The following is a 27,978-nucleotide window of genomic DNA, read 5'->3' as shown; positions in this document are numbered from 1 at the left end:
TCTAAAAATCACATCAATTATTAATGCTGGAGAAATCACAAGGTAACAAAGATACTGACAGCAGAGACAATTGACATTAATAAGGCTGACTGACAAGAAAACGATAATTTTACATGTGAGAGTGAAAAGGCTAATGCAACTCTCCAATTTATGTAAGTATGCCCATACTGCTCAGAAATTAAATGAGGGGAAATACTATAAAACAGCTATTTCCCTGAAGGGGTATAACCCAGTATGAAGAGAAAAGGTAGAAGGAAAACAGCAGAAAAGGGTCCAATTAATAGAAAACTATTAAAATTGTGAACCAATGAGCTGTGATGTGCAGGCAGCACTAAAGGCTGCTCCTTAATGGCTTTAACTTCAAACGCAATATCAGAATGGATACATGGCATTAAGGTGGCAGTGTTGCATGCCGTCTGCAATGTGTTATCATTTGTCCTTGTCCAAAGACAGACATTGAGGCCATGATGAAATTAGGCTGCTCCATACTGGAATTAAAGTAAAGCCAATTAACGGAAGTAATGCAAAATAAGCAAGGACAAACACAGAAATAAAAAGTACAAAGCAGAATAACAAACACAAAATAATTTGAAGATGCATTTCCTTTTATCTAATTTGCTTTAAACATCCTTGGATGATGTTGCATAAAGAAAACAAAAAACAATGGAAACATGCTCTCATGCCTTTGTTTCAAAGTACTGTTGGCACTTGTGTTTTATTCACCATGTTTCCACACTGAAGGCTTTGCTTCAAGATGGGCTAACATGCAAATTAATCAAATTACAATTGAGCCACTAATAAAATATGCTTTCAAAGTGATTTAAAGCCTTTGAGAAAACTGGGATTTTAAAATGGAGCTTGAGGGTATATGTGATTATAGAATTCATAGTAATAATTTAGCTGGAAAAATAATATTTTGCCTTTTTTTTTTTTTCTTCCTGCGAACATCGAATGAGAGTCTGTGTTGATTTGTATAACAGCCGACTGCCCGACCTGAAAAAACTCCTGTCCTTGATCCTCTAACCATCTTACCGGAGGTACTACTGCTGCCCCGGTCAGAGCTGTTGTAGGAGCCCCCAGTGTGGCTGTCATGAGTCTGGCTGTAGGGAATTGTGGCTGGCATAGGGCTGTCACCTCCTCTGTAGCGATCTGGTGGTGAGGATAGTGAAGGATATAGTTATTGCAGGGAGGCAGGCAAACAGGGACACCACAAAGACGACTACTTTGTACTAAACAAAGATCACCGCTTTACATTAGAAACGTTAAACAATATATGGAGTGAAATGAGATTACACCGAGAACTATGTATTTAGCTACACATGAGGCATGCAGGTCATGCTTTCATATTCATTCTCATGTGAGTATGTGAACACATGCAACAGCTGCACTGAAATCTTAAAACTATCACACCAGCTGTGGTTCCTTTCTGCAGGTACGACCAGGTGATGATAGCTTCATTCAAAGCATCTTTAAAGATCTTTGAGTTATCTTTATCTTTCCTTTAGAAATCTGACACCAAGGATAAACTCTCACACCTGCTTTCGTTATAAAACAAGACACCCCAGATACCAAAAGATGATAGCAATTCAAGCCTGGCCCTCATTTAGCAGTAAAGATTCTACTTGATTGCGTGGAGAGGTTGCATGAATGCCATACAGACAGGCAGAAAGACAGTGATGGTGCTTTTGTTGAATGAAAAGGACTGAGACAGAGCCAAGGGATACATGAGCATGAAACTCTTCTACACGTATCCAGAGTGGGGCGAAACAGCCAGGAGAAGAGAGAAGTGAGGGAAAAATCGAGTGGAAGAAGATCATGGCTTGGAGTTGGCCTCTCTAAAGATGGCTGCTGGCTATTCCACACACTCACCCTTGTTCAGCTTGTTTTGCTCCATGATGTTGTACTGCAGCTGGGAGCTTATTTCCTGTTTCTGCTGCTGGACTGAGGGGGGCTTCCAGCAGTGTTTCTCATTCACCTCTCCTCCACCCACGAGTCCACCTCCACTCCCTCCAGTCACTCTGTCTGAGTTCATGTTGTTTCCCATAATGGAGGACTGGATGAGCTGAGTGGTGGCATAAGGTGTCGGCTGGCCCCCTGGACCTACAAAGCGGCCATCTTTAAGGTTTGGGCTGTTGAAGGTCTTCATCTCATTGATCTTGTTGGACAGGTCTACATCTCCATAGACTCCTGACTCAGGCACCATAAGGTTGGTCTGCTTGTTTTCCATCTGGTTGTTATAATTGGCGATACAGTCGGCTGAAGAACATGAGGAGGGCATTTAGTCAGTCTTTTCTACTGCTGATCAGCTTAGCAGCAGTATGCCAGTTTGGCAAAAGATTTCAAACAATAAGGCATCATTTCATCTACTGTCGAGCTGAAAAAATTAAGAAAAGCAACACATTTTTCATCTCAAGCTTTTTGAATGATCCCCACCTTCCAGAGAGACATTTCTACTTATGCTTTAAGTCTCAGTTTTGTTTGCAAAAATGACGATCTGCTCTAGGTGACTGACACAGGTTATGTTACCCCCTTCTCAGTTTCACCCATGACTCAGTGTAGGTGTCATCTGTGTTCTTTTTCTTCTGATGGTTGGGAGCGTCTTTGCTCATTGAGAGGGACGGAGACATGTCTGTATCAAAGACCTGGAATGAGGCGTGCAGTAAAAGCACAGCTTCACTGACAGATCCAATTTTCCCTGGCTCATAAAATATTCAAATCCTCCAGCAGATCTGAGAGCCAGCCTTGCGGTAAATACCAAGGACGGCCATAGGTGCGCGCAGCTCGTGCCACGTAACTCATGTTTCAGCTGCATGGAAAAGCTCAAACACTTCAAAAGGTTGATGTGTGAAAGCGCCCCTATGGCTGAGATAAAGGGACCTTAACTCGTATTTCTTTGCTCTGTCACCTAGTCAGTGATCCTCTTAATGTTCAGAATTTAGGTTTGGCACACACACAAAGCATGCGTCTGGCAAGCTCCTTACAGTCATACAGCAGGGTGTCATGCGAGTGAGGGCTGCCTCTAGCCTGTTATTCCCTGTTAAACATCTCAGACCATGTTAAGGTAGAGTTAAACACTTCAACCTCAGAGGGGTGATTAGCACAAAGAAAAACTCAACTTGACTATAGTCTACAAAATGAATTATTAATCCTCACTGGAAAGGTTTGAAGTCAGGAGAAACTATTTAGTGGCTGGATGGATATTGGATTGAACAGCTGGACAGGAATTATGTGCTGCCCTTAAAGGCATAGTCCCAAAGTGCATAATTTAGAACATAAAGCATTTCATTGCAATCCAAGTTCCAGAGGATAGAGGTTTTTTGGTCATGGCTGTTAATTATTAATATTACGTCCTACATCATACTCTGTGTGTGTGTGTGTGTGTGTGTATGGTTTGGCAGCAATGCATAAGATTCTGAGGCCAAATATGCTTCCCTTTGTTGATAACTGTACTAGTGCTAAATAAACTAGAGGCCACCTGGTGGTGTTCTCTTTTTCCCCCCCTCACCCTACTTATCTTATCTTTGCTCTGTATTTATGCCAATACATCTCACTGTAACATACACTTATTCTTCATCACTACTTTTTCCATCTGCATTTCCAGGTACACCCTTCTCCCTCTATCATTCTCTTTTTCTCTGCTTCTGGCCATCGTCTGCAGTCCAGCCTTGACCCCTTCGCCCGCTGCACATTTCTTAAATAACTGAGCACTTAGGGGAAATTACATTACCGGGTATAACAACTGTATGGAAATCAGCAGAGCAATTTGATTAGCAACAGAGTAGAGCTATGAGCCCTGCTCAGTGTGCTCCTTTTATTTCCTGCCTAAAACAGCTCTACTTTAACCTCAGATAAATCAAACACACAAGCGCACAGCCTCTCTTAATCCTAATATTTCTCTAGGTTTTTCTTGTGGAGACCTACAGAAGGGAGCGATACACAGAATAACTCTCCAGGGAGCTAACCTAGATATCAGATTTTACTTCCTTTTGCACTGCAGATTCCCCCAGCTCCCTACATTTCTTATCTCTACAGTTATTTTGTCAAATGATTGCATTGTTGCCTTCGAGAGGAGGGTTTATTTTGGTTGTTGACTACATACGGCACTGACAAAACATGCATACCTGGTCGGCTGTATGTTGCCAAGTTGCTGTCGCTGTTGCCATTGCCAGCAGTGCAGCAGTTGATGCTGCAGTCATTGTGGTTGGAACATGAGTTGGGCCATGTGTCGGCCAGCCAGGGTTGAGTGGCAGAGTCCCCAATGTTTAGTAAACCAGGCCTGTGGACAAAAAAAAGGAGGAGGGAAAAAAACAAAAAGGGCACCAAATGGTTAACAATAGTAAGAAACCAAGCCAATGCCACAGTGACATTTATGTGAATGAACTGCAACACCCACAATAACATAATATTTGAAAGAGAAGATTATGTGAGTTTATTTATCCAGCTAAGAAGGGGAAAAGTAGAAATCCGGCTTTAGCACTTTTTGCCTTTCGGCCACACACAGGCCCAGGGAGCACATTAGAAAAAAGCCCAGCTAAATAGATTGTGTGTGCTTGGCTTGGCCATAGCCGATGACACTTTCCCTGAGCCCTCGTGAGCATTAGCGATCCGCCTGGATTAGACAGCTAGATAAAATTCTCTCCCAATGCTGCGAAATCCACGTCCTGAACAGGCAGTGAACCACAAATACTCACAGAGTAGATTCCACAGTGTCACACAATATCTCTATCATTGGAAAGTGTTTTCTTTAAGCTGTACACAAGGAGAACAGACTTGAGCAACGGAAGAAAAATGCATCCTTATCATTGTTTTGCCATCCATCTCTGTCTTGTCTCCTGTTTTTCAGCTTTAATTCAAATTCAAATCAAGCTGGCTCATTTAACAGGATTCTACTGTACTACTGGACCTTAAGCCAAGTAAAGACAGTCTGTTTTTGCTCATTGAACGAATCAATTTAGTATACAAAAAGAATGCAGGAACATATATTGTGTGAGTATCCAAATCTCTATAGAGTGACTCTGGGTTCGCGTATCGAAACAGTGAATTAGCCATGAATTACATTTTCTTATTCCCTCTTAAATGACTCATTTCTTGGATTCGTTTTGGGTAATGAACACATTTGTCTTGTACAGCCAAATACAATCTCACAATGACTCCTCAATCACCCTGGCAGTTATATGTTGATACTGAACAACCATTGTCTTTGTGCAGAGCTGACAATTCAGTCATACAACTGAATAATATAATGATGGCTTCAAGCTAACTGTTCATTAACAGAAGAACAACACACGCATACATTACAGTATTAACTATGTTTTGGACTAGAGTAAAGAGCGCATAATGAATGAATGCATATTTTCCTGTTTTTTCCCTGCTATTTACCAGTTATGTGAACACATGCCAAATGCCATCCAATGGATATACAGGTCCAAGTCCAGACATTCTTGCTGTTTATGCAAAATGCACAATTCCACTACATTAGGCGGCGTGCTGTTGCTGCTGTGTACATGCATGTAGCTCCATTAATGTTTTATGGTGATGCTACGGCACAGCCTGGTGGTTGCATGTGGTTCTCCACCATTTGGGACAAGGATGGGCACTTGGCAGACTATATGGGGCTTTGTTCCTGTAGAATTATTACATACTTAATGCAAGTCCTTACCCCTCTCCTCTGCTCTGTGCTACCTTTGAAAGGCACAGCACTCCCCCTAGTGTTTGTCAAAGAAAAGTACACAAGGCACACCCTACTAATATATTCCGGAGGTTTAAGGATTCTTTGTATTTGAAATTACATTCTTAGCATTCATTCACTTAATGCGCCTGTTTAAAAGATATATTTTTTCAAAGACACTAAACAAACTCTTACCTTCCAGCACTGCTGACACCTTCTCCACCTCTTTGATATGCCACTGAAAGAGAGAAAATGAGTTTGTCGTGATTCCACCAACGTTATGATTGTCGTGATGTCCTTCTTTTCACCACAGCCATGTAAGTTCAACATAAAATTCTTTATTTGAGTTACTTATTTTCTTATTGAATTATTTATTTATTTTGAATTGCCAATTTTGTGAAAAATGATTGGGAGAAAACTGCTTTTAAGCTAGTGCTGTGTTTTTGTGTTTTGTATCAGAGCAAGTGAGTGTGTGATTGAATGCATGTGTCATCATTTCAGCTGAGTCATAGACACACACGCACACACGAAGCAACAGGAGCAGGAGGATGTGTAAGAGGCTTATGAAGAACAAAGATGCAGAGCTCTTTGGTTGTCTGGCTCGGGTTCAGCGTGTTTGAAGCTCTGTGTGCTGCAAGTTGGACTCTTTCAAGGAGCTCTAAGCTGCCGGTGTGTGTGAAGGCGAGATAAACTTCTAACTTTAATTACAATCTCTTCCCTGAGAGGAGAGAAGGTGGAAGAGGGGTAGGTTGGGCCTTTGCTGTGTTGATTCCATGTCTCTCTTTCAAAACAGGAAGTGTGTGGTTTGGTCTCTGCATGTAGCCAGATCTTATGCAAAACTAAATTATCGCAGTCTGGTTAAAGATGAAAATCAGTATAATGCTCAGTAAAATCCTGGTTTCACACAGAGTACCAGGGCAGGGAATTTCTCTCTAAAGAATCGAACCTAAACGCGCAAGCAAGGACTATGTTTCAGCTGAAAGATTTCCATGAAACAAGCCTGCCACTGCAAAATTATTCTACCTGATTGCAAGCCTCAAGGCAGACACAAAGCGCACTGCTACCGTGTAGATACAATCCCTGCACAGACAGGATCAACCAGTAGAACAACAAACACAGAGTGCACTGGATTGTCTCCTTCACTGTTACTTCCTCTTATCTATTCACACGGTTTCACATTTGCCATTTCGCTAAACACCGCCAACACCCTTTTGCACACCTCAAGGGAACAAGGAATTTCCGAGGGATGAAAGTCCACGAGTGAAAGAAGAAGGTGGAGAGAACTGTAAAGACAGACTTGCAGGGACAGAAAGATACAGATATACAAGGAGCTTTTCTTTTATCTGTTTTATGCTGTGTCACTTCAGCTCACAGATAACCTCCTTAGCTCTGCTGCCACTTGCCTGTTTAATTGGTGTGTTGGAGACTCTGGTGGTGTGTCATTCTCCTAAATCCCCTCTGAGGTTGCCAGCAGCCCTTTGATCAAGTTACCACTACTATAAAACAGATTCTTGGTACTGTGGCCTCTCTTTTTTGAGCTTTAAGTTCTGAAACAGCTCAAATATTTGCTGGAATATTTATGTGGAGGTAGACCATTGCTGTGCCAATTAATTGGGCCTTTCTTTGTTTTTTAATCAAGTGTTCCTCACCAACTTCTCTACAGCTGGTAATTTCTCTAATGATTCTATTAGGACTGTGGTTGTTAAAGCCATTAAAGGACGCTTTCCCCAACGGCAGTGAAAATGTTTCTGTTGTTATAAGATATTCTGGTTTGGTTTGTATTTAAAAGGAAACAAAGAGGACAACCTTCCCACTGAAAGAATAACATATTGAAGGACAAACAAGGGATCTTTGAATAGGTTTAGGTAGGGCTGCTCGATTATGGCAAAAATGATAATCACGATTATTTTCACTGAAATTGAGATCGCGATTATTTGACGATATTTATTTAACCCTTTAAGACCTACTATAGAACCAAGTCCGCCAGAGCTTATATTATTTTTTTACATGTTGTAGTGCCATTTGTGGGAGCATTTCAAGTTGCTATACAACTGTTATAGCCCATATTTTAATAATATGTATGCATTAAGTCCATAGTAACTACATTAATTGCAAAAAAGTGCAATAAACTACAAAAAAATTGAAAATTGTTTTTGTTTTTTAACATATATTTCTACTTGGAGAAATTTAAGAGGTTTATCCCTCAAAACTTTAAATACAAAAAAGTTTATTTTGAGTGTCCTTATAGTTTTATTTTGGAGATACAGCAATTTTTATATACTGCAGGAAAAACAAGAACAATCCTATGATGCAAATTTGCAAAGAAAACAGCAGGTGCATCAAAATAAACTATTTCCAGCAGTGCAATTCGAGTTCTAAGCATCCCAGAAACTATTCAGAAAAGTCAAACATGACCAGTATAGGCTTTTAAGGCCTACAAGTAAAAAAAACTACATTTTCCGCGAAAATGACATCACTTCCGGTTTCGGGCAGGAAATGGCGGACATGTGATAGTTAGCGGTGACGTCTGTTTCAATGTGCCAAGTGTTACAAACAGCTGATCGGATCGGCAAAGCGTGTTTCTGGAATATTATGTTTTTGTTCCTGCAAGCGCTTTTTATGCAATTTATGTGGAAGGAAACCGTGACCGAGGACAAGCTGATGGCATAAGATGTAAGTTTCATATGCAAAACAAATTATTGCGCTAGCTTACACGGTTCAGGTTCTACAGGGATTTAAAAATAGTTACACAAAACAGAGCGTGCTGCTCTGACCGGCTTTAAAGGGTTAACAATAACAATGTATTGAATAATGACTTTAAAAAATAATATAAAATAGTGTGCAACACCACTGAAGTTTTTTTTACCTCTCTTTTCAACCAACGGCAGTCACTCTCCTCTCCAAATAACTTCTGCTTAGCTTTCCGAGCTTCCCTCGGGTCCTCTTAATCAGCGGTCTCCAACCTTTTTTGCGCCACGGACCGGTTTATGCCCGACAATATTTTCACGGACCGGCCTTTAAGGTGTCGCGGATAAATGAGGGAGGGGCTAATAATCGGCTCAGTCATTTTTAATGATCGTTGAAAGCCCAGATCGTAATCGTGATTAAAATTCGATTAATTGAGCAGCCCTAGGTTTAGGAATCTTTTTTTGGATTTTATGGGGGATGTGTTTCTGTCATTGTCAGATTCTGATTGTTTTCTTGTGTTGTTTTGTTTGTCCTCCTTTTTTCCTGAATTGGCCTTTTTCTGTTGGGAAACTGGACTGAGATGTGCTTAAGGTTTTGAGCACACTGTTTGGTATTTTTATGTTCCAAGAAGTTTGTGAAAATGGGAAAAGGCCTGTGCTGTAGTACATTGAGTTTATAAAAACATAGATACTGTATGTACTGCAGGAGAAGGTGCTTACCTGTTGGTGTAAAAGTGAAGGATGGCACTGTTGGAAAAGACAGAGAAAGAAAGTTATTGAATTATCAGAACTATCTTTCTAAATATTAACTCCACAAAATGTATAAGTTTCGCAATACACTTCAATAGCCTGTATTCACACGCTGCATGCTGCTTGCTAGTCTTTGATCCTCTCAGACATCCCAGAGGGAAAATGAATGTTGAGCCAGCTGCTGGTTCAAGTCGTGGCCCAGACTGTCGGAGGCCTGCTGTTCAGAGGTCTCGCACTGTTGAGATGTCTGTTGCTATCTCAACACTCACATCATCACCCTCACAACTTAATTGCTCGCACAGGCATGGAAGGGGTTCTTTATTAAACATCCATCTACTGTAGTAGGGTGCCTGTTTTTGAAAACTCTTGTAGAAAATAGGATCCTAAGTATCTGATAGTTACTGCAAAAAATTACTGATATCATGCTATAGTTTTTAACTTTAACTTTGTGACTTTTTCAATACAACATGTGGCAGGCAAAGAAATGCATCAAATTCTGTTTTTTTTTTTTTTTTTTTTAAAGATTATTGCAGCCCAACAAGTAATTATGGCCTGGTCATGAAAGCCTTAGTACAACATTATTTTCACATTTTCATTTTTATTTATTATTACTTTTTTTTTTAAAGCATTGGTTTATGAAATGGTTCAGAAACCCAATGAAAGTGGATTAAATTCTTTAATAACTTCTATATTTTTATGGTCTTTAAAATATAGTTGAGTCGTTTCCCTGTTTGAAGAAGTTAAGAATGCTCCAGTAAACACTCCAGTTGATGCAACTTTGCCCCATGCTGGTAGTCATCCAGCACACTGCCTTAAATATGTGCATTTTTTAGAAATGTTGCACTTTGCCTTCAGACTAAAACTGCTTTTGCGAAGAGACATCTAAGAAGCGGATACTACTGCTGCTGTCACATTTTTATTTCCTCAAATAATTACCTCATACAGTACCCCGTGCGAACAGATGTCCTTTAAACATCACAATCATCTTATCACGTTTGAATCTTTCCCCTTGATGCTCAAACAAATCGAAAGATATGAGTGGTTGGAAAAGATTATCTGTTTGATAAGCCTTTGAAGAAGAGACGTACCCAAAACAGTCGTGAGAAATAGAAACGTGACTAACATGCATAAATCAAGAATCAGGTTGCCATTCTCGCAGATGTTTGTTCCCAAGAGCGATGAACCAGTATGTAACCTGTGACTGTATGTAACTGCTGCTTTCTTTTCTTAAAAATGACTTGAGCTAAAAGATGTGAAGGCTTCTGTAGCATCCCATAATAACATTTGTGTTACACAGTGATGTCATTTGTAGTATTTCGAATAATGACAGAGCGCCATGAGGTCATGAGGGAAACAAGAGAAAGCTGTTTAGACTAATTTTGCATTGACAAAATAAATGTAATCTTTTAGAGACGGCGCTAGCATATACTGTCACACACAGATACACAGTAATGCAAATTCAGCTTAGCGAAGATTGTTGATTCATGTGGTTGCAATTATACTCTTTTCAAAACAAAGACTGTGGTCTGGGAACACCAGGAGGAGAAAAAGGGGAGGTATGTCTGCCTCCTGGTTTTCTAAAGAGCTTCCATCTTCCTTTCTTTCTTTTTTTTCCTTCCAAATTTGACCAAACATCAACATATATGATTCACAGCGGGACATGAGGTAACCTTACGCTACACTGTCTTCTCATCTCTTACCTGACCTCGGATCATGACTGCATTCATTAAATATTGGTCTTCACTTTGTTTTCTCTGTAATCTAAGACATAACAAAAAAAACCCCACAATAGCTCTCACAGACCACACAGGTAAATGTGCAGGAGATCAGGATAAGCTTAGCTGAGGTCTCTTTTACTTTGAGAGACACTGCTCCCACTTTTATCATGGCTGGAGTAAATTGAGAGCACAGATAGCCACAGATTTACAGCTAAAATCATTGTTTGTGTGTGTATCAAGGTTGAAGGGTCTATCTTCTCTAACCTTGGCAATCAGCAGTAAACCTAAACCTGGAAGTGAGGCTGTAGAAGGTAGCACTCACAGGCAACAGCTGCACAGCCCAAGGCCACACATTAAGCCAGCCAACACATAAATGAGACTCTGAAAGAGGGGCTAATGGCTCTCTTTATACTCTAAATATTGCGGGCAGAGGCTGGGGATGTCATGAACCTCATTACTTTAAGTCGGGTAAAAAAAAAAATGAATGAGTTAGGCAGAGGCTATGCCAACATCCTTGAAATACAGTCTTTGAGTTTTTGAAACAAAGGTATGAGGTCCTTATTAACCAGAATGAAATAATTGGCTGCTCTGTATCTGAAGGCCTCTCTCTCAAAAGTACTTTGACCACGTGAGAATGTGTCCTTGAAAAAGCGAGATTACAGCCAGACATTATCCCTTTCCCAGCGCAGTCAGAAGGGAGTTGGTAAAAGGAGGAATTTTGGATGCCAAAATGTACTTGACTGCAAACACTCCTAACACACTCCTGCAAAGACAGCGTGACAGAAGTATGAAAACAAAATAAAAGAGGTGTTTATGCAGTACTCTCAGCAGGAGCTCACACTGCATCTTAAAGTACTCTACGGGAGACCTCACCTCCAGCGCTGCTCTACAAAGAAATCTTTGTGTTTGACAGAGAGAATGTGAGGTAGGTTGGCGTCATTTAGGGTAAAGACGATGGGGAAGACCGAATTGCGTCGCACTCGCTCACTAAATGCAGTGAGAAAACCTCACTGAAGTAAACCGGCGCCTTGAATTTGAAATTCAAGTTGATAGTTCGGTGATTGTTGAATTTGTTACACTCGTGTACTGACCTTTGCGTATACCTGCATAGCTGCTGGACAGGCCATTCCGCTTCTTTCGGTGTCTGTACAACCAGATGCTGAAGACCATGAGGATAATCCAACAAGCAGCTCCTATGCCTGCTATAAATGCCGGCTGTTTGACCACATCTGAGATCTGCTGGGACAGGGGGTTCTCCTGGTTCACTGTGTCTGTCATTCGGCCAGAAGCATCTAGAACAGTGAGAACAAAGTAGAAGTTATTTTTTGTGCTTTTTGCGATTATTAGACAGCATATTAGTAGACAGAAAAGCAGTGAAAGTGTGTGGTGGGACTTGACCCCAGGCCGCTGCATTTCAGCCATGTGGCAGTGCTAAAACTGGCACCCACAAAGTAGAAATGATTGAAGAAGCAGTATATTTTGACTTGCAAATTTTGGATGGGACAAGTGAAATAATGTGAGTTGGGAATGTGAAAACAACATTATTCAAAGCTGAAACTAAACCAAGTGGAAAAAGACTGAAATAGAGAAATACATTTAAAATAAATGGAGCCTGCACAATACATAAATAGGGATATTCTTTCTCCTGGTACATAAAAAGATTCTTCATCTCAGCGGGTATGTATGAGGCTGGGGTTGTTGTGGAAAAGGAGTTGTTTCTATAATTCAAAAGGCTTTCATTGCAAATCCCAGTCAACAATAGCAGGTGAGCATATAAAAGCAACCAGAGACATTCAAACAGAGCCTGTGCAGCATAACAGCCTGATGGAAGCGGATAGGAAAAAAGAGAGACATCATTCACACCGAGCAATAGTGGTATCATAATCATATAAATAAATCCAAAGAGATCAAGCTCAAACACAGATACCACAGTAATTAGCAAACCGGGGCACATCTGTGGAAAAACTGAGGTGTGAATGCCTTGAAGCCTGTTTCACTGTGAAATGCGCTGCTGCAAAGATGCTGGCTGTACAGCTGCTCACAACAACAACCTGCTCTCGGTCTGTTTTTTTCATCGTGACACATGAAAGATTTCTTTGACTTGCCCCAACCCCTGTCACTCTGAAATTTCTTCATGTTCTCGTTACTTTGTCTTCGTCTCTTTTTCTCGCGTCTTTCATGTTGTAGCCACTCTTCTAAACTGGCACTCTTAGCCAGAAGCAAAAACACTTCCCAAAAGAAACCAGCTCGCTGCCTTTACCCCTTCTGTATCTTTCTTTGTCTCAGGCACTGAGGCTACGTCTCCATTTGGCTGCATCCCTTCTTACTTTGCAGTCTTCTCAATTTGTGGCTCTGTCTGGCCGAGGGAACGCAGCATGTCAATGTGACTAAGCAGCCCACAAGGGACTGTACAGGTATCTAGGCCGGGATGACGCATACAAGCTCCGAGTGTGACAAATGCATTTGGGTGAAGCGCTGGTCCCCGAGGCACATTGTTCCAGTGCAGTGTTGGAACATGGCAACAATCACCACAGGAACTCTTCAAGTGAGATAAATTGTATCAGTCACAGCCAATGCTTCTTCATGCCCATCCCAGCCCACTCAATCACACATTTGAAACCAGATGGAGCTCTTTCTCTCTCTGCCTCATCCTGCTATTCATGTGTTTTCCATCTCTCCCGAGTAGGCCAGCTCAGAGCTTTGGGGAATAAAAACTGACAAAATATCTCCAAATATTTGTCCATCTAGACTAAAAGAACAAAAAACAATAAGTAAATTACAACAACTGGCCTCTGAAGCAGGCTCCGCTGTGTGTCTTAGCATTAATAACATGTCATGTCTGAGCCCGGAGTGCACGATTCATTATTGCCTTTGTTGTCTGAAGCGAAGCAGAGGCAGAAAACATTGCATCCTTGACTGGAGAATGGAGCAGGGTGCGGCAGTCAGTTCAACAGCTCTGCCACACAGGAATTTAATGTGCCTGTGTTGATCGTACTGCCAGCTACTGTAAACTAAAGCTATTTCAGACTATGCAAAAGCTGTATAAGACCCCCTGTCATTCAGACTCATCAGACTCCCGTGTGGCAGGTTTGATGATGTTTTTCTAACAATAATCACTCCAATTATAGTTTTAAAACATCGTTGATGATAAAAAAGAGAAGACAGGCAGAGGCTTGCACATGGCTGTTCCCATAAAGAAGGGCATTACATAACTGTCTGTTTACTTGGCATTAAGTCCTTTCTCTCTAAAGCTCTTAATTTAAGATGTCTGGATTAATGCCATAATTATTTGTCAAATATTTGGACTTCACTCAGTTGTGAGGATTGGCAGAAGACAAAGGCACTGAAGTAATGTTTTTAAAAAAGGAAAAGAGGGGAGAGAAGCAACAGTTGTTTCTACTCACCGAGCTGAAAGAAAGTGACATCACTCTTGACCCCTGGACCTGCACCAGTGCTGGCTGCTACCTCCACACTGTAGCGGATCCCCGGGGCCAGACTGGGAATCAGCACGGAGAAGGTTGAGCCATCAACTGTACGGTTGATGTGGTACCTAGTCTCATTCCCCAAGCACCAAATCTGCCATAACAGAGACAAAGATGAAGTGGAGATTGAGGCAATGTTATGAGCGTTTCGTGAGAACATTTAGTTTGGTAGCTGCCACTGGTCTTGTGCTCTTATAATAGGCTGGGGCCATTTTAGCACAATCTGGGTATTGCGTTTCATCTCTGAGGCAGGAAAACATGTTATAACTTACAACATTTTACAGAATATGCTCAACACAGGGTTATTATTACTTGAGGTAGTCATAACATGTCACGGAGCAGTCTCAAACCAATTAAAAACAGTAATCATCTCCTTAACCCAATTTTAGCAGAAGCTTAGAGCTGCGAGTCCCTAGAAGGGCAGCTGTCTCACAGACAAACTCCAACAGGGTCACAGAAGTATACTTTAACCTGGGATTAGGACTCAGAGACATCTCTGTCAGTCTGTTTTCTTTACCCCTCACCTCCTTCCACCAGTTAACTGTGTTAATATGCTCACTTCATCCAGCGTGTGTGTTTTTGCACTTCTGTGATGAAAACTACAAAGGCTTAAAATTTCCTGTGCATCTTAAAAATTGTGGTGAGAAGCAGTGCCGCTGGGGACTGAGCTCAGTAATGAGCAGGGAACACTCTCGAACTGTACTTAAAAACCATGAAATTACTCTAAAGTCTATCAGCAGAAAACATTTACCTGGAAAATTAACAGTGGCTTAACTTTTTCACAGGCTCTGCCTCATCTCCCTTTTTGCCACTCACCTATATCTCTTCTGACTCATAAAGGCTTTCCAATTAAAATAAAGGACTTCCACAGCATAATGTATGACAGGACAGTGCTGTCCTATATTGGCCATTGTTAAAGTGTGAATATTATCTGGTAAAGAGGTAGGACAGGGGACTAGAGTTGTTACAGAAAGAAAGATACTGAGGTCTTTTGCCAAAAGTTTACTCTCATTCTTATACACACACTACACTGATGTCTCTACTACATCTTTATTGACAGCAGGAAATAAAGGCAAGTAGTTTGTTCTTCAAAGGAAACTTCTCATTTTCATTAATACCACTACAATCATATATTATAAAATACATAATCTCCCCTAAACTCCTAAAAAACTAACATTCCATCTCTACTTCACAAACACATCTGTAACCACAGCTTAAAGCCTCACTACAGCCCAGCAAATAATAAAAGATAATAATAACATTTTGGTGAAAAATATACAACACTGATAGATTTTTACTTTTGAAATGCCACAAGATGTGTGAATTTACCACCTCCACCAGATGGCACTGTTTCACAACTGTTTCCACTAGCTTTCCAACTTTCCTGTCTCTGAGCTTTTGTCAGCAGACACAGAGGTGTACAAAGGTATGCCTCATCTAGGAATTCATTACCTTTCCATGTCTATGTATTGTCTGTTTCTCTGTTATTCTTTTATCTGAGCATCTTCACCTCTGTTTTGTCTCCTTTGTGTCTCTTTCTGAACAGTCCTACTTGCTCAGACCTGAGGTAAGTGCTGGCTGTTTGGGTTTTTTTTCTTCCTTGTTACCTTGTACTCCTGGACCACCCCATTCTGCTCCTCTTCTGGAGGGGGTTGCCAGGAGACGATGATGGCAGTCCCATTGTCCCCACTCTCTGTCACTGTAACCTTACGAGGAGGGGCACTGGGGGCTGGGGAGGTAGACAAAAGAAAAAAAATGTTCATATATGATAGGGGGAAAAAAAAGCCTAAGTGCCTACAGTCTCTCCCTGCTTTCTCTGTGCAATTTAGCTGTCAGAATTTCTTCTGTGCGTGACTAAAGCTCATGTGTGAACAAATGACTAATTATCAAATTTATAAGCATTTTTTTTTTAATCTGAAACATCACTTTGCTAAATGTAAGTGTTTTTTGGGGGGGTAAAAGCAAACAACTGTTATTCAGAATAGACAGTTATAGTGCTGGGGCATATGCTGCTGTGTGAGCGCCAACCTGTGATGGTAATTAAGCGCACACAAAAGAAAAAGTCACAGTGTGCGTGAGTGTTACAAACAGACATCATTATGAGAAAACAAACGTTATGTTTAGAACTCCAGAAACAATTATCGACACAATTGGAAACAAAGGAGAATCCAGCAGAAAAAGATCAAAACACTCCCACACATGCAACACAGAAAAACGCACGCACTCCAGTAAACACTCTGCACTACAAATTAAAATTTGCAGTTGGGTTTAAACCAAACCTCACAAGTCTGCCACAACCACACCCTTATGAAAAATGAGTATAACACTTGCACTGGGGTGTCGTATATTGCTCGCCATACCCAAGCATGCGTGAATATAACACAGTTAGCGATAACATAATCCTGCCTGCTGCCAGCAGCTGTTGTATTCTCTCACACATGCAAGCCGTGCATATAAAACTGTGTAAACATGAAAACATGCATGCACACATGCAAGCACTGAAGCACTCTCGCACACAGCCGTACACATTTACACCCTCCCCACCTTCCTCCAGCGTCTTGCCAATTTTGACATCACTGTCTGTTCCCTGGAATTCATTGAAGAAGGGGCGGACTTTGAATTCGTATGTGACGCCCTTCCGAAGGTGCGGCACGACGGCGCTGCCCTCCCCAGGGGTTCGCACCTCAAACACGGCCCATTCACTCCTCTGTTGCCCCTCTGGTGAAGGCCTGTACATCACCTTGTAGCCCTGGATGTACTGTGACTGCTGCTCCACCTAGTGAACGCAACAGGAACAGAGGCAAAGGTGGTGTCAGCTTAACTGGATCATGCATGTCACAAGTAACAGTGGAAAATGATACGGCAGCGTAATAAACTGTAGCATCACTGGACAGCCATGGATTCATGCAAAGAGGTTCGCCAGACGCAGATGGAATGGGGTGCTAACTCATCACATCACCCCTCTGTTTATCCATCCCCATCTTCTACATTTCTCCTTTCGAAAGTCTGTCTATGCGCCATTTGGAGCAGCAGTGATTTGTGCAAACCACACTATGAGGTCATTGGCCAAAGGTTCCTCCAAGTCTGGAGCTGCTTAAATAGGGCCCAGACTCCCAGAACTGCCTGTCTCATCCTGTCCTGCTCTCTACTGACTGCTAAAGTCAGGAAAGAGAATAAAAAGTGCACCTTTATACACGAAGTAGTAGTAGTAGTAGTAAAAAACAAAACAAAAATACAAACAAACAAAAAATGGTGTGTAGCTGAATAAAGACATTTGTTTAAATCATAGTGATAATTAATGTTACTTCCAACATGGAAAAGAAAAGAATAACTGCTAACCAGTATGCTAATATCCCTATGAGTCCCTGTGGAAGGCAGGCAGCACTAGCTTGTAAAGATTTTAGTGATTTCTTTATCCCTCCCCCATAAAATATGCTGCTGGCTCAGGTGGTCTTCATTAAGCTGAAAACTGTGCAAGCATTTACCACAACACAAAGGAAAATGTAAAACCAAGAAACTGCACATTGAGAATAGATTTAACCCCACAAAACAAGGAAGTTGTGGTGCTCCCTCCTGTCATGTCTTTTACTGGAACATTCCAGCGAGACAGAGCAACTGGGCAGTAATGGTTTAAATCAGTCTTGACATGTCAGTATCCTTTTTACATTTCCTAAGCCCCATTTATCACTCACTATGGCACTTCATAATACCTGGGAATGCTGGGGTGGCCTTGTGTCAAAAGACAGAACTGGGATTGTTTTTGCCCCTTGGTGACCCCCATCCTATAGTCTAATATCTACTATGCAAGGAAGTCGGTGGAGCACAAAAGCGTATTTGCATTGTTCCAAAAACATACATTTGCCAGATTAGTTATAGAAGGCCATTGGTACTTGTTATTTAGCTTGTACCAGAAAAGAAAAATCACCATGAGCTGCCGTTTCTACTTCTTCCTCACCCACCTATCCGTTTTAACATCTGTAAGCCATTTCTACTTTAGAGCATGAGTTGGCAGCTTCTTCCTTCTCACTCGTATTATTTTAACAGCCGTCAACTGTTTTCAATCTTAGATGGCACAGTCTGGCATGGCACACACTGCTATATAGCACTACATGGCCTGTTGCAAGAGGTTGTGCTCTGAAGTCTAGCTTTTGGGTGGATGAGTGGTCTGCTATAGACAGAACTGCAAATCTTTGGTTTCTGGCCAGCTGACCAGTTCAGACTGATGCCAGATGGACACTAAGAAAACTTGGATTGTGTTCCAGGCTGCTTTCTGCAGTGTCCTTTCTCTGTACGATGCTAGGATGTTAGTACATCTGCTCGGCTGAGTGGTCTGACAAATTGACCATAGGCCTATAACTAAACTAACCTTGAAGCTCTAGTGACGAGCTATACCAGCGATCCACTCTGCAATCTGATCCTGAGAAAAAACAAACTACAACAGTCCATTCATTGCTAAAATTATACTCACTGTCCACTGAACCCTGACAGATGAGGAGGAGAGAATAGTGGGGTTGTGCAGGTGGATGACAGCATCTCCTAGCTCCCTCTGAATCTGACGATGGTCCACACCCTGACTGGTGGGAGGGATATCTGTGTGGAGGCGAACAAAAATGAAAAATAGTGGTCATATTTTAAAACTCCGAATGTGACATTATTATATTTTTAAATTTACATCAATAAGAATTTATTATATAGTTCTCACCTTGTGTTTTCACAGCATCAGTGATTGGACTGGGATCGCTCAGCCCATAGGCATTGGCTGCCCGTACTAAGAAGAGGTAGACTGCACTGGGCTTCAAGCCCTTCAGTACAAATGACTCAGGTTTCACATGCTCTGCCAAGGTCTGCCAGCTGCTTCCTGATGCATGACTGTGGACACACCACAAAGAGAATTAAGATTTAAAAAGCTTTAAATGAAGCCCTCCAGTTATTAGTTTGTTCTTGGCCAAGCTTTACCTGAAGGCTTCTATGATATAGGAAGTGGGCGTGGCTCCAGCATTAAGGTTTGGTTTCCAGGAAAGCGTGACAGAGCTACGGGTAACATCAGTGACCTCAGGTTTGGAAGGAGCGCTGGGGATCAGGTTTGGGTCAGTAGGTCTGTTTGGCTGGAATTGGGCCCCAGATTCTAAATGCAGAACAGAGAAAGGCAAATAATAAGGAAAACATAGTCTACTGCTGTTTTCCAACAACCAGGGGAATGTGGAACATCTCCAAGGCTTATGTCTCGTGTTCGCCTTCAGTTTAAATAAACACAATCACCAAAATAAACGAGAAAAAAAAGAATACACTTGTTAGTAAAGTGGTTAGGCTTACCTTGGACCTCTAAATAGGCTTTCCAAGAGGCCTCTCCACTGGGTGTGGAGGCAGTGCAGGTGTAGGTGCCAGTGTCACTGAGCTGAAAGAGGAGGAGGAGAAGGGAGGATGTTTGTTTAAATGGAAATTATTTAAATGTGTCCCACGGTTTCCTGAACTGGGCTCTGCCTCTTGTTATCTTCACCCTACCATCATTGCTTTTGCTTATTGACATGCCGAAGGAGTCTGTAGCAGACAGCTGTCATTGCCTGATAATCTCAATATCATCTCCTTTTGAGCAGAAACTGGGGGAAAGCAGCTGGAAAGGCCAAAAGTGGCGGAGCATTCCTAGTCAAATGGAAAAGATTTTCACAGGATCATACACTAATTGGAGACCTTTTCTCCCTTTGCCATCCACCTGAATGCCAAACATGAAAGTGACTGCTCTGTGCAACACATGTGGTATATGTTTAAACCTTGATTCATGATTCATGTGCTTGTAGATGTACTGTAACTTTGCCAGACAAAGACAAGGTTCACTTGCATTTTGGAAAATGTGAACCATTGTGCAGCAAATGGGTAATTAAGTATATTTGTGGAACTGGGCATAACTGGAAAAGGGCTTATTTGTCTTTCTTTCTGACTAGTTTGTTTTGAATAAAAATAAAATTTTAATAAAATTCTATTAATGCATTAGATTCAGGGGAAAGAGTTCTTTCAGTTAAAATGCAGCAGTTTAAGAAAAACTGAAGAAACACATGTTCTCTTTAAAAAATAAAGTCAAAGTTCCAGACATCTGGATCTGGATCCAACCAAAAACAAATCAGAATTTCTTGGCTTGTAGCCTGAATTTCCTCCTAATTTAACTGAGATTTGTTGACAAGTTTCTAAGATGCTAATAAGCCAAACATGAAACATAAACATAATGGCACAGATTACAAAAAGGTACATTTTTAAAACTGTCTGTTCTGTCAGCTGGAGTCTATGCCTCTGCTTGATACTAATGACTCTGTTACGGTTTGTTAGTGATTGATGCTATTCTGACACTACTGTGCTTATGTTTAGACAGTAAAACAGAAAAAATGAAAAAGATAAATGTTTGAATCATGAAGTATAAGGATATCCTGTCAACAGACCTCTGTTTTCCCCCCACCCAAATAAGAATAAAATTCATTAAAAAAGTAACACCCGCAAAACAATATGAATAAAATATATCATCCCAAACATCAAAAACATCTTCATTAAAATATTGTCTGGTATAAATGACAAGTTCATTAATGTAAAGTGCCTGCAGAGTTTACTCTTCTACAGCAGGGGAAGGGTTCAAATGCATCTCCTTTCCTGCCTGGCGGCCCAGTCGCACTGCAATCTTGTCACCACAAGACGTGCCGGCATTCATCAGAACGCCGCAAAATGACGTGACCTCTGACCCTGTGACGCCTCCATCTGGAAGACACGTCGTTACCCCCTCCTTGTCTCTACCTAGAAGTGTGTTCAGCATCACACAGCTTGCCATGACACATAGACGTGTGCGCGCACACACACACACATGCAGCCCACAGCGCCTGCTGACTGACAAGAACTACAGACTGTTCAACTTCACAGACTCCATTTCAGATCTGCGGCAACTGACTGACAGCCTGCTGAGGGTTGGCTGCTGGCAGGCAACACATGCTTTATTTACCAACCAGCAGGGGTTTGCCAAGCACATTATGCATGTGATATGGGTAACCTTGAAGTCTATTTTAAATGGATTGAAATCATGTATTATATATAGTGTATATAAATACATGGCAATTTAGCAGATTTTGAGTGAAATTATGAACAGCAGTGGGTACTACGCTGTCCTTTAACTTTGCTTGACACTAAAAACAGACTTTTTTTAAATGTGTCCCACCTTTGCATAGCGTATCTGCAGTGCACCTGTGTCCAGTTGCTTGACCCTGGAGTCATGTGTGGACACTAAGACGCCGTCCTTCCTCCACAGGATGGTGGGTGTAGGGTTACCAGATGTCACACAGTTAAGAACAACCGTGCCATCCACAGCCACCGTCTGATTGGTTGGGCCTTGGCGGATGACTGGTGGCGGGCGGTCTGACACAACTGTGGAAGCAGGAAGGAAAATGGGCAATTATGTGGATGGCGCTAATCTGTGAAGGTTTCATGTGGTGTAGCGGGGAAAGAAAAGACACGGGATTCAGTCAGTTATATCCAGCTTGTGGGAGTAAACACACAAAAGGTATAGAACGGTGAGAATTGGGTAAACAAGCTTGTAACAATGAAAGAATGGGAAAACTGCAATGGTAGCAGGAGAGGAATTCAATTCAATTTTAAGAACTGGAAGCAATTTTCTAATCATTCAACAGCAGGAGTCCAACAAATAAAAACAGTGTAATTAAAATGAAAGCAGCTCAGATACTTCAGTCCTCTCGTTGCAGATCCACCATAAGACTAGCAGTATACATAAAAACGCTTGCAGCCAACAATTCCCTGGCCCATCCCCCTGCCATAAAACACCAAACAGGGAAAAAAGGCTTAAAAAAAAAACATCTAGCCAGAACAGACAAAGGTATTAGCATGAGGATGTTTAAACTCCTCCCTGTCTCACAGCCTGTGAACCCCGGGTGTTCAACACAAATCAAACAAAGACAGAGTAAAAGCGTGTGTTTGACAGAAAAAGGATGTAATGCACAAAAACGGCGGAAGACTTTAAATAATTTCTGCCGTTTGCGATTCATCATATTCCTACTATAGGTTTTCTGCCTCCCCCAGATTATCATTATTATTCATAGCACTATTGATGACCACTGCTGTCAGCCCCACTGATTTACTAGCAAGTTGCATTCAGTGAGAAGAACTCAAATTAATATCTAACACAGTGTAAAAGCAACACATAATGATATATGTATGTGTGCGTAGATCTTCAGAACCATGCTGTGGTGTAATCTGTGGGCTGCTTTGTCTTTGCTTTTGTGCCGGGGATGGTGCAATTACTAAAACACTGTCAGCATGACCTGTAATTACCAAATCTGCCTGCGGAGAAGTAGTGGCCTCAGAGCGGCCTGCTCACTTTAATAACTGTTATTATTATCCAGAGAGCACGACAGAATGAGAGAGAGAGGAGGACGTAGATTTGGAGCACGCCATTGTAGGTCTTAAATGAAGAAGGACATTTGTTAAATGAAGGGATGAATCTAGGTGTGTCATAGACAAACTAATAGCTGCCCAGATTACTGTGGGAATGGTGGAAGTGAAGCCAAGGTTAGTCCACCAGGCTTGTCAGGGATTGGCTAGAAGGGTAATTAGAGGACCCAATCCAGACCTCACCACATGGCTACAGTCTTCCAACAGTAGACAGCAGCAAGCCAGCCATGGAATACTGAAGGAGACTTTAGCCAGTGTGAAGCCAAGTACTGCGCCACGGTCTGGGTGCACAGGCACCAGAGAGTCTCTACCTCTGACAGGAACACAACGAACTGGCCAGACCAGACCTCACAAACCTCACTTTGGATATTAATATGCTCTGAAGCAAAGCCACAGCATTACATTTGAACAGCATTATACCAATAAACCAAAGATTATCTGAAATTCCGAAGTATTATCCGACATATTCCTCTAAATGTCCTCCTAGTGTTCCTAATTCTCTCTCAGGCTTTGTTATATGCAAAAAGGGTGTTTAAAAAAAGTTTGCCTACCATCTGTGACCTCTAGCAGAGCCTTGGTGATCACACTGCCAGCAATGTTGAGGGCCTGGCAGCTGTAGTATCCCCCATCTGAGCGCACAGCATCAGTGATGGTCAGATCCCCAGTCTGAGACACTGAAAACCGACTGGAGGGTTGAGGAGGTTGATAGGAGAACAGCAGGTTCTAGAATGGATGAAAAAGGATTACATGTGGTCACCATTTTAGTATTTCCTTGAGCAAATCAACTGGACAGATGGAAGATTTCATTCTAAAATGATAGCCAATCATGTGAAATAAGCTTACAAATAGTTATTTACAAAGCTTTTTGAGATGAAAACTTTTACTGCAGTTTATTTTATTTACCTGACTGCCTTCCCGCTGCCAGAAAATGGCCGGTTGTGGGTTTCCAGTGGCCTCACACTGGAAGGTGACAGTTCTGCCAACTCCAACCACCTGGTTCTTCGGTCTTACCACAAATGCTGGCGGTACTGGAGGACAGCCATGAAAATGGTTAGCCAATGAATAGACAAACACACTACTGCCTATTACATTTATCACAGTATTATAGTTACAAGAGGGTCTGAGTTCTATGAATAGAAGACAAAGGAAATGTAAGCGCAGGCCAATGTGCTTGTATTTAATCTGTTATTGAATCCGGCTCGTTTTCAAAACTTTACATGATGTGTGCACAGCAGATCAAACAGTATGCTGATCAAATGCAAAAATGCAAGCATATTATTGTTGTAATGAATAGAAAAAACAAGGCTCACTCCTGTGCCCCTCATTTGCATGGGCAAGGGCATGGACCATTAAAATTTACATGGAAATGGGGAATAAATTTAAGCCATCTGTCCATGCTGACACCCTCCAGTAGTGCAGACCTCAACCACAATGCCATATCCATGCATGTTAATGACAAAGTCCATCTCAGACAAAGTGTGGTGACACAGACCAATGTCACATGGTGACACTAGTCTCAGTCTGTGAGGACAAATAACCTGTATGTAGAGGTCGAGAGGCAGCCCAGTTTACGCTTTTAATATCAAAAGTGCTGTGGATATGCCCTCAAATGATACAACTCTGCACACATTTTCATATTTTTTACACAGTGGCTGTATAATACATAAGAAAAGCAATCTGAAAACTGTCACTTGAAATACAGAAATAATTTGTCCATGAATAAGATGGGGTTTGGTAATGCATAAAAGGGGGAAATAATAGAATGAAATGGTGCAGCTTTACCTTGGAGGCCCAAGCTGAGTGTACTTTTTTTTTTTTTTTTTACCCATTAATGTCCTTTTGCCACTGTTGCCCGTGACAACTGAAACATGAGTGCTGATTGGATGGTGGAGAGGTGATGTGAGGAGAATGGAGGGGGGTTGTGACAGCTTCCTGTCTCTGTCAGGGCGGTGAATAGGTGACGGGTGACATTTCAACTTACCAGACACAACTAAAAAGGAAACAAAAACACAACAACAACCCAAAGGTGAATAAATAAATATTAAACAGCATGACACAAAGAGGAGAGACAAGGAAAACAATGTGATGTCCACATGTACAAATAATCATGCCATCATCAGTAAAACATGTCATATTTCATACTTCACTCAAACCCTAGGGACCACACGATAACATGCAAAGAATAATTCCTGTGAATGAGTCAGAAAGGCATTGAAATGCATCTGATTCAATGTGATTTTAATTTGGGAAGGTGTTCAAGGACAGGAAAAATGGCAGACTAAGTGAAATAAAAAGGCACAGCGATATGAAGCACACAGAGCAGATGTTTTATGCTCAGCAACATCAAGCTTTGTTTATCCTTTTTCCTCTTGTTCCAGGTGTTGTGTGAAGGTGAACATCCCTACACCCTTAATGAGGTTTAGAGCACCCTTAGGAATGGCTACACCAGTCTCTTAAATGTAGCCTTGCAAATGTACCCCGGGACTATAAAAACACAAGGTGAATGTTAACTGTCACTCTCCGGTCATAAATCTCCCCCAGCCAATCACTCACCTTATCTAATCTGTCTGCTTCAACGGCTCCCTCGGAAACATAAACGCTGTCAGTCAGAGTAATGACCAACCTCTTCCTCCTCCCCCTGCCTATCGCTGGCCTTTAAAATGCAAATAGCACGCACATCAAACAAACCTAGAAGACGCTCAGCACTATCCATGTGCGAGATGCTCCAGGAACACACAGTAATGTGAACATACACAACACCCCCTTCACCTTGCAACGCTTCCACACACCCATTCATGTGTGTCTAAGCCTTTAATTAGGTAACCCTACCTCTCCCATGCTGCTGTGATCACAATTGTGGACCTGGTGGGAGAGGAGATCTTTAAACCTGACCTGGCTACTTTGTTGTGAGCTTTCTTCTGGCTCACAGAGCAGAGGTTAGTCTATCGATAAGCTGATCAGAGCAGCCGAGGAAAACACACCGAGCACTGTGGCATCCAGCCCAATAGGAGGCAGACTATGTACCGAAGACCACAGCAGAGATATTTATAGGGGTTTGATCGAGGCTGCTGTTCAGTGGGCCTGTCATCAACACAAGACTCAGGCTGCATGCAGAGGATTTGGCCTGATTAATAGCAGCTCCCACTGGGAGATGTACATCATACTTTATTCTGTCCCTCGCTGAGATTTTGTATTCTGTACATGAGCCGAAGTGGAGATCTCACAACAACAGGCAAATATTTATTATCACAGGTTTTGGTATTTATTATAACTCGAACTGCACACACAAAGCCGGCGGGAAAGTTCCTCTCATTCACTCTGTTTTGGCACCAGTTCCAAGTCTCCTTCCAGACCCTTTACATGGGTTATTAGCAGCGCTGCTCTAGGGACCACCATTGCATTCATGACCTTTCTGCACATAAATCATGGCTAAGGACAAACTTAACCAGCTAAGAAATAATAACACATCGACTTTTTTAAAATTCTGTGCACTACAATGTGAAACAATGTTTAAATTCCATACTGCATAAACATTGTCCCCATGCCCACTGTAGTGTGTTTTTTTCTAATTCTTAAACCTTATAGATTTTGTATTTTCATAACTTAATGAATAGCTGAACAAACTATCTCAGGACTACATTCTCAAGTGGCTTAGATTAGCTATTTTACAATCAATGTATAAATAGAGCTGGTGACTTGGCCAATTCTGTGTTTCTTCCATCAATCAAATGAATATTTCACTTGACATATTTATAAGACCAGAGGAGCTGTAGCAGACTGACAAACACATGTGTAAGACAATAATTCACTGATTAAGTTAGTAATGAGAGCAGAGCGCATTGAAAGAAAAATAGCCCCAGGCGCCACTTTCACAATGTCGTCATTGTTCGCTGACAATCCCACCACAGAAAGCGTGAAAATCTCCCCGTCCATACAGAACAGCATTCTTCTCAGAAACTGTCCCGCTCTATAATAGATTAGCTTTGAAGGCCAGTATCTTTAATACTGCGTGTCTCGTTATAGTTCTAATATTTTTTTTGCTCAATCAGCTGCAATGATAAAGACATTTCATAATGACATTGTAGGAAATGACTTCTACATTGAACCGTTTTTTAAATCCAGTTTTAATTAAACTGGTTTTATCTTACATTTACACATGACCACACAATTAGAAGAAAAACTTCAATTCAAAGAATATTTATATTCATTTCATTTCAGCCTTATATGCCCCTTTACTTTTCAGGCTTAGCAATATTGCCCTACTTTGAGTTTTGATTCAGGGCAACAGCAATGCCCACTGAACCCACAGGCTAAACGACTGCCCCCCATAATGCTGTTGTCTTCAGTACTATAGCGGCATCTTACTACCTATACATCATTTACTCTACTTTGGCCTGCTCAGACCTACAATTACCCAGCTTTTCTTTCCATTCCTGTGCCCACATCTGTAATTAGAAGCATGTCATTTCCGGGCGTGGGACTGTGGCCTGCTAGTCTTTAATTAGCTGGACTACTCAGTGGCCACAACCTCGATGGCCTCCTCGTGTCCTGGTCTGAATAAAAGTCATGAAATTCAAGGATAAATGGAAATGATTCTTAGAACTTGGGTTTAGGCATCAGCCATCGTTGGATTTAACCATAGCATTAGCTCAAGGAGTCATATGATTTAAATTACATGCTATTCACCTGGTGTTACACTTGGAGAGAAAAAATTGGTTTCTAACTCTGTGGAGGTGGTTTTTCTTTGTAGTTTAAGTGTTTTTTTGTACCTTTCTAACTCTTATAATATGTGGGCAAACAGTAATGTATTAAAAGAGGGTCAGGGCTTTGCTTCTCTCCTTCTCCACACAGCAGGGAACTGGCCCGAGGTTAAGACATTTAATTTCCACTCAGGACAGGAGAGGTTTTAGAATTTCAAATATGACCCTTGCTCAGGAGAACAGCTTATTGAACTGGTGCATCAATGCTGTTCCCTTTCATTAACTAAGCTTTCATCAGGGAGAGAGAAAGAATGAAAAAAGGCAATAAGAGAAGTAGATTTATTGACGGGTTTATTGGCAGGTGTGCCTAATCTTGCTCCTCAAACCAATCTAAAGATCGCTGTCTTGTGGAGAAAAGCAAGAAATAATTGCAAAGGGTAGCCATGTGAGGATGAAGTATCTTTTTTTAAACATGTGGGGGTTGGCAGAGGAATAGAATTGCCTTGTCTCCTTAAATCTCGGCTGTGCAGACTGCTG

The 27,978-nt window shown here is 41.5% G+C and overlaps 1 protein-coding gene across 6 annotated transcripts in view; it reads right to left on the bottom strand.

Annotated features, from left to right (window-relative positions):
* robo1 (roundabout, axon guidance receptor, homolog 1 (Drosophila)) overlaps positions 1–27,978 on the bottom strand; it is a 225,071-nt gene that overhangs the window by 8,433 nt on the left and 188,660 nt on the right. For 4 of the 6 annotated variants that reach the window (XM_076873327.1, XM_004558241.6, XM_076873329.1 and 1 more), the window contains 16 exons: positions 23,645–23,769; positions 23,293–23,464; positions 21,495–21,700; positions 19,619–19,700; positions 19,262–19,430; positions 19,008–19,174; positions 18,774–18,895; positions 16,850–17,081; positions 15,913–16,034; positions 14,228–14,399; positions 11,915–12,115; positions 9,076–9,102; positions 5,864–5,906; positions 4,122–4,276; positions 1,870–2,256; positions 1,033–1,149 (listed from right to left, as the gene is read on the bottom strand). In XM_076873327.1, coding sequence (XP_076729442.1) covers positions 1,033–1,149; positions 1,870–2,256; positions 4,122–4,276; positions 5,864–5,906; positions 9,076–9,102; positions 11,915–12,115; positions 14,228–14,399; positions 15,913–16,034; positions 16,850–17,081; positions 18,774–18,895; positions 19,008–19,174; positions 19,262–19,430; positions 19,619–19,700; positions 21,495–21,700; positions 23,293–23,464; positions 23,645–23,769 — 2,499 coding nt within the window. The remainder of the gene's footprint in view (positions 1–1,032; positions 1,150–1,869; positions 2,257–4,121; positions 4,277–5,863; positions 5,907–9,075; positions 9,103–11,914; positions 12,116–14,227; positions 14,400–15,912; positions 16,035–16,849; positions 17,082–18,773; positions 18,896–19,007; positions 19,175–19,261; positions 19,431–19,618; positions 19,701–21,494; positions 21,701–23,292; positions 23,465–23,644; positions 23,770–27,978) is intronic. The other 2 variants (XM_076873328.1, XM_076873331.1) reach the window with 2 other exon arrangements.

Source organism: Maylandia zebra, linkage group LG14, assembly GCF_041146795.1.
Source record: "Maylandia zebra isolate NMK-2024a linkage group LG14, Mzebra_GT3a, whole genome shotgun sequence".
NCBI lineage: Eukaryota > Metazoa > Chordata > Actinopteri > Cichliformes > Cichlidae > Maylandia > Maylandia zebra.
The sequence above is the reverse complement of the archived record's forward strand: the minus strand, read 5'-3'. Positions and strand labels throughout refer to the sequence as shown.